At 25.8% G+C, this 7201-nt stretch overlaps 1 protein-coding gene across 2 annotated transcripts; it reads left to right on the top strand.

Annotated features, from left to right (window-relative positions):
- The first annotated feature begins 4687 nt into the window (after positions 1 to 4687).
- LOC108757273 (myeloid differentiation primary response protein MyD88) lies at positions 4688 to 6954 on the top strand. Of its 2 annotated transcripts, none has more exons than XM_018501741.1 (7): positions 4688 to 5138; positions 5225 to 5424; positions 5562 to 5657; positions 5761 to 5888; positions 5973 to 6141; positions 6230 to 6389; positions 6465 to 6954. In XM_018501741.1, the coding sequence occupies exons 1-7, from the start codon at positions 5023 to 5025 to the stop codon at positions 6886 to 6888; spliced, it is 1293 nt and encodes a 430-aa protein (XP_018357243.1). In that variant the 5' UTR covers positions 4688 to 5022; the 3' UTR covers positions 6889 to 6954. The 2 variants fall into 2 exon arrangements, with proteins under 2 accessions (XP_018357243.1, XP_018357242.1); XM_018501740.1 differs by having other exon boundaries at positions 6462 to 6954.
- The last annotated feature ends 247 nt before the right edge of the window (positions 6955 to 7201 follow it).

Raw genomic sequence — 7201 nt, 5'->3', positions numbered from 1 at the left:
CAGAACTTTTTTGTACATATAATAGTATATATATAAAATTAATTTGTTTTTCTTTTTATTTCTACAGAAATTCAACAAAAGGGGACCAAGTTTCTTCGTCGTATTGACGTCGTATTGACGTTGTTTCAAACAATATTTTTTGTAATGAAACGATGAGTGGGCTATTGGAGTCTTACACAAGTTTTATTTTGTTGTGAATAATGAAATCAGCGTAAAGATATTATTTACAAAATTATATTTAAATATTCAATCAATCGAATACATTCCATCAAACGATGTTTCGACCATTATTTAATAATCTTAATTAACTAATACAGTGTGTTAAACCTCTATAAACTATAATTCTCCATTAGTCAATTATATACAATTTTTTATTACCATAACTATTCTTTTTAGTGTATAAGTCGCATTTTATCGTTGTATTCAAGATTACGATGTATTATGTGGAACATAGCAGATCCGAGGCTTATTTTATAGATCCATATGCATGTACTCTTTTACATCAATTAAATATGACCGTGAGATTGTACTATAAAGTGAATTATAATTTTTAATTATTTCTTATGTTACATTAATATGTCGATATTACTTACCTAATTTCATCGTCGATTGAATGGATTTTCGATTGATTAAATTTTTAAATATAATTTATAAATAATACCTTTACGCTGATTTCATTATTCACAACAAAATAACTTGGGTAAGACTCCAATAGTCCACTCATCGTTTAAGTTTTATTATTGAATTTAATCGAGCCGTTTTTCTATTGTAATATTTTTTGTTATTAATAATATTGATTTAAAGGAGGAGATATAATATATTATTATATAATATTACTATATTATTGTATGATTAATTTTATTTTAAAACAAATGACAAAAAAGTTATTTTACAGTTATAACGTTTACATAAATACATGAATGTATTTATTTAATTATACAAGGCACACACACACACACACACACACACACACACACACACACACACACACACACACACACACACACACATATATATATAATATTATAGAGTATGTAAAGTTTTACAATTATTTAAGAGGAAGTATAATATTCTTTGGTATAGTAATCTCCAACAATTGATAAGGTAGTCGAGGAATCGAAGTCTGAGGACAGGAAGGTATATTTTCATGAGATATTAAATTTATAACACCTGGAGGTATCTCAGCTGTTGAAAACATGTTAAAATATGGCATTATATTGCACGAATGTTTAGTATGTATTATAAGAACACAATTGCCAAAATATAGAGATATTGTCAAATAATTGAACACTGCAACTTCATCAGTATGGTAGAAAGAAGTTACACCTGCTGCTACCTGCATGCTGATTAGTTCCAATCTTTCATCTTGACACGTTAACAAATTGTCACATTCCTTATTTAATTGTTTTATACATTTTAACACTGTTTCTGCTAATAGATATTTGCTAAAGAAAAAAAAAACTTTTGTTAAAAATGTTATTAAAAGTACACATAAATATATAAAAAAATCTAGAAATATATATATATATGCATAGATATTTTTTAGTAAATTAAAATATATACCCATTGTGTTCTAATGTATATGCAAGATTATTTAATATTTCTACTCTAGAATTAGTAGGCAAATTACTCCAACTTTTAAACGCTTCTATAGCTGAATCTATGGCTCTATTTAGATCTACTCTGCAATAAATTATTTAAACACAAATTTATATAAATTTACGTAAATTTCTTAAATTTAAATATTTATTATAGAATAAGAAAGAAAGAAGAATAACATATATTCGAACCTTGTTGCGTGTGCATATATATTATCATTATGTATCCAATATATATCACTTACAGGCTTTTGCCATGTACCATTATAAAAATGATTGTAAACTGAACCTGTATATGTGTTTAAATTTATTTTACCTCCATCTTCAGGCCCTTCAAATTCATTACCATGATATAAAAAGGTACGAAAACATCTAAACATTATTTTCTCGAAAGGAAATTTAATAGTAGTACCAAACTCCAAATACGCATTTATGAATATAAGATCCATCTGTTCAAAATAGAAATAGTTTTGATAAAGTTTTAGATAGGTTTAGGCAATTGCATTACATCATTTAAGTAATATTACTTGTAGCTTCATTGCTAATGTTTTTGCAAATGTATTGTCTTCTGTCCATATAGACATCATATTGAAATGTGATACAAAATCTTTGCAGTTTGTAAATAATTCATTTCTTGAATGAAATATAAAAATAGGCAATTCCATGCATGACAAATTTTTAAAATTTTTTTGTAGAAGCCATAAAAATTTCTGTTTTACTGATTCTTGAATAAAAATTTTCTTCATTTGCAACAGAGAACAAGGTTTAATCTTCAAATAGGTAACAATTGCATATAAATCTGAATCTTCAAACACAATCATCTCTATGATGTAATCTGTAGAAATTAAAAAAATCTTAATTATGAAATTAAAAGAATGTTTTTTAGTTGTAATATGTTAATGTTTTAAATATTATGTGTGTGTTTACTTGTAGTTAGTCGTGGCTCATACAATTTATACATATCTATCAGATTAGAATTATCGCTAAAAAATATATAAATGTTTATAAAACAGACATAATGTTACCTTTAACACAAAAAGTATTAATTAATATATATAATAAATATTTAATAAATAATTTAAGAATACAAATTAATTTAATAATATAAGTATTTTTGAATAATTACACAATAGTTTTTTTCAAAAATGATGGAATCTCGCTTTCTTCACATATAATAAACATTATGTATATTATATTCAAATCATTAGTAGTGAGTGTATTCTCTAAAAGCAGAACAAAATATTTCTATATAAATAATTCAATGTTTCATCATTATAAGTTGTTTTATAAAAATAATATGAAGAATAAAGAAGCAAATTCATATATGTCAACATATTAATATATGTATATCATAATTGTATAATCACTAGAATATAATCATAAGTATCGAACTCACTATCAAACATTATTTTTATTCCGTTAGCATACAAATGATCAAGAAGAGTAGTAATAATATCCACATGGTTACAAACAGATTTGAAAAGAGATAAATTCTTTTCTATTACAGAAGCTATTTGAAAGTATCTATAAATATGAAAAAAGAAAATTAATAAAAAAAATATAGAAACAGCTTTACATCTTTAAGTAAATAATTTATTAAATAATTTGTTTTAGCTTATCATTTTTAATTTAGAGATAAGTACTTACCTATCGGAAAAATTATTATTCTTAAATTTCAGATTTTTGTGTAAAGTGGATATCTTGTTCAGTGCTTCCTAACAACACACATAAAAAAAAAATAGTACGAAGCATTACATACGATATAGATTATACAATTAAGCTCATCAATATTCTATTTCACAATTTCTTAATATATTATTCATATTTATATTTACCTGCTTGTTGATTTTATCATATGCTAAGATTTTGTAATATTGATTTATAGCGTTTATTCGCTCACACATTTTCTTGATTATTAATTATTATTATCAATTTCCAGTAATATTAAAGAAGAAGTATACGTATCTCGTTATCTTTGAAAACGAGTGAAGATGATTTTGTGTAAAGAGAAAACGTTTTGATTTGAAGCAACTAGCTGGTAATCAGAAGCACTCTATATAGATAATCTTTCTGTACATTACATTAATAACACACTGAAGATCAAACAAATAAATATTACGATTATGTGATCTAAACAGTATCTATAACGTACGTATCTAAACAGTACGCATAATAATATCAAAAATTAGGATATAAAAACAGCTTATACGTCTAGATAACGAGTATTTACATCTCCGATGAACATTTTTCTTAGAATTCTTTATATAATTTTTCAAAATTTTTATAATTTTATAACTTTTTAGAAAATTTCGCAAATTTTTTATACAAAATGGAAAATTTTTTAAAAGTACTGACTTTTACATCTTTTGTAGAATTCTTTAATTATTTGTAGATGTGGTATCAATTTTATGGTCCTATTATAAATTTTATCTGCATTCTCTCTGAATATGAGATGACATAAAGATCAAAACTATTACCTTGATATCTTAAATTGATTTTTTATTACGTATTACTCTTTATTTCCTCATATTATTCATTATTTTATCTGTTATTGAGAATAACCGCACAATATTATAGAGATAGAAGTTTGACTTTATTATTAATGTATATATTCATAAAAATTTATTTATCCTAACATGATCAACTAACGTAGCTCATTAAACTATTTTGTAAGTACTTGATTTTTAATCTGTTGAACCTTTAAATTATTAATAATTTCTTCTTGCTTAATGTGAAAACAAAAATTATATCAGAAATAACAAATTATATAATTAGAAATATGGTTATGTACAATTCTACTTGTTGTTTATCAAATGTTTAAACAAGAAGAAATGATATTAAGCGCTGAGAGCGTCAAAGATTGGATCTATTGGTATGCATATAATTTGTACATAAAAAGATCTGAAGAACAGAATAAGAAAAATATGATAACAAACGTAACGTTAAGAGTACAACGTTCAAATTTAATAGTAGATCTCCATTCTTGTCACATGACTTACTTAAATCGTTACTTCCGAGGAGAAGATCGCAAGAAGCACTGAAAATTTCCCCAATCTTTTTCTGAGAATTCCCCAGAATCTTCAGGAAAAGCCTGAACTACCTGTAGCAGTTCGTTTCTGGTGAATGTAAAGCAAAATAAAAGTGTATCGAATAAACGGAAATCTTAGAACAGAAAAGAGATCCGTGAACAATCATTGACATATAACGTATGTTAATTGCATACACAAGAAATCAGTCAGAAAGCAAATCGTCAATAATGAATTGTTGCAACAAAGCATTCCGTCAAATATTGTATTGCAAAGTAACGATACTGTTGTAGCTACAACTGTGACAATATCAATTTTGTTAAAATAGTATAAAACGCAGTAGATTATATCTCTATAAATATTTGTTTAAATAAAAAAAAAGATAAGAGGAAGTAAAAATGACGATTGATTTGTCAACTGTGCCGCTTGTTGCAGTCACTGTTGCGAGCAGACAAGTTATCGCAACAATGTTAAACCCTGTGAAGGTTTTACCAAGCGATAACGGTTTGCCAAGGTATGCTATCGTTCGTACCTTTAATAGATATAAATATGCATTTTCGAAAATGTCATGTGTTAACTAATTTTTAAATAAATTACAAGGGATTGGAGAGGCTTGGCGCATCAGTTAGAATTTAGCTCAAAATTCGTGTCAATGCTTGTGTCACATTCTGATCCAACAATGCGCATATTCACAGAGTTGACAGACAAAAATAAAAAAGATTTTACAATAAAAGATTTTCAAACAATGATGGAACAGATGGATAGATGGGACGTTATTGATGACACTGAAGCTTTGTTCCGTATGTATTATATTAAATAGAACAATAACTTATTTTTTGATATTCATTAGTTCGATAAAAAAATATATATAAATAATATATGGATGAAAAACTTCAATAATAATAATTATCGTTGAAAGATTTTTTTATTGTTGTAGAAAGTGATGCTGAGAGGTATTTGGAGTATCAACAAAGAGCTCAAATGTCAGCAGATCCGATGGACGAATGTACCGATAAAAAAATACTTACTTTAGGTTTGTAGTGATTTTAATTTAAATTATTTTGTGCAATACATAATAGACTTCAGACATGTGCATAATTATATTAAACGATCTAATATTTGTACGTTTTTTATAGATGATATTCACAGACTAAAGCAAGGTTTAGCATCACAATATTACGATGCATTTCTTTTATATGCAGAAGAGGATATTGTTTTTGTGAAGGAGATGATTGAGAAGCTTGAGATACAATTTAAGCTAAAGGTACGTATTGCAAATAAATGAAATTTATGCGTGATTTCTTTCTTACATAAGTTTAAATAAAATTAACTGCGTTAATGCTTTCAGCTGTGTTTGAAAGATCGAGATTTGGTAGCTGGTTTGGAATTCGAACATGAAGCAGTAATGGAATTAATATCCGAACGATGTAATAGATTACTCATTATAGTATCACCGAATTTAATGAAACACTCAGCAAACAAATTTTTTTTAAACTATACTCAAGCTTTAAGTATCGGTATGTTTTCATGTATCATATTTCTTTTAAAATGCAATTGAAACGATATTTTGAATATTCTTTTCTAAAAGATCGTATTTTTTTTTAGAAAAGCGACAAAGAAAAATTATACCATGTATATACAAAAGCTGTGAATTGCCATTTCAACTGAAATATATATTTAATTTGGATTATAATCGTAAAGGATTATTTGATTTTTGGGGCAGATTACGTGATTCTATACAAACTTCGAATTCTACTGCTACAAGGTAATATGACTCTTATGTTCTATTTTAGCTTATTTTAAAAATCTAAATATAATATCATTATTAATTTTATAGCAGTTCAACTCAAATAGGAAATAGTAGTATAATGCAAGAGACTACAGAAATAAAAAAAACCTTCTCTGATAAGTACATTGACGAACCTTACATTACTCAAAAAACAAATGAAGCATTAAAATTTCCACAACAGAAGAGTGAAAATTGTAAAGATGAAGTTATCGCAAAAGCAATAAGTGATATAGAAACTTTAAACGTTAATAATAAAAAGAACAAGACATTATTACGATGGGAAAAAATTACTTCAAATTTGAAGATGAAGCAAACTAAGAAAAGTGATCAGTTAACTACAGAAGCAATTGTTCAAAATCTGCCATCGGTGGATAACTTAGACAGCTTAGATTTATCAAGTACTCACGTATATAAGAAAAAGAAGAAAAATTTATTTAGCAAGTTCACAAAGAAAAAAATTCCCATGAAGACTTGATGACAATCTTTATACAAAGAATTGTATATAAAAATCACACACACATACATTTTTGTATGTGTATATGTAGAAATACATTTAAATATTTATAATGTATAATAAATTTAGGAAGATATACACTCAAAATGAGTTTTACATATATAATAATTGTACATATGTGTTGCCAGAAGATTAAGAGTAGTAAAGTGTAAAGAATATTACGGATGAACAATGTAATATATGTATTTATTATTTTTCGTTGAAATATTGATTCAAATATGATATATTATTGGACTTAACTGAAATTAATTGTTATATAAAAAATTTTGAAAAT

This window comes from Trachymyrmex septentrionalis, unplaced genomic scaffold, assembly GCF_001594115.1.
Source record: "Trachymyrmex septentrionalis isolate Tsep2-gDNA-1 unplaced genomic scaffold, Tsep1.0 scaffold136, whole genome shotgun sequence".
NCBI classification, from domain to species: domain Eukaryota; kingdom Metazoa; phylum Arthropoda; class Insecta; order Hymenoptera; family Formicidae; genus Trachymyrmex; species Trachymyrmex septentrionalis.
The sequence above is the reverse complement of the archived record's forward strand: the minus strand, read 5'-3'. Positions and strand labels throughout refer to the sequence as shown.

Coding starts and splice junctions, on each gene's coding strand:
- LOC108757273 (XM_018501740.1), top strand. CDS start 5,023: ATGACGATTGATTTGTCAACTGTGCCGCTTGTTGCAGTCACTGTTGCG. Junction 5,139..5,224: donor AGCGATAACGGTTTGCCAAG/GTATGCTATCGT, acceptor ATAAATTACAAG/GGATTGGAGAGGCTTGGCGC. Junction 5,889..5,972: donor AGATACAATTTAAGCTAAAG/GTACGTATTGCA, acceptor TAATGCTTTCAG/CTGTGTTTGAAAGATCGAGA.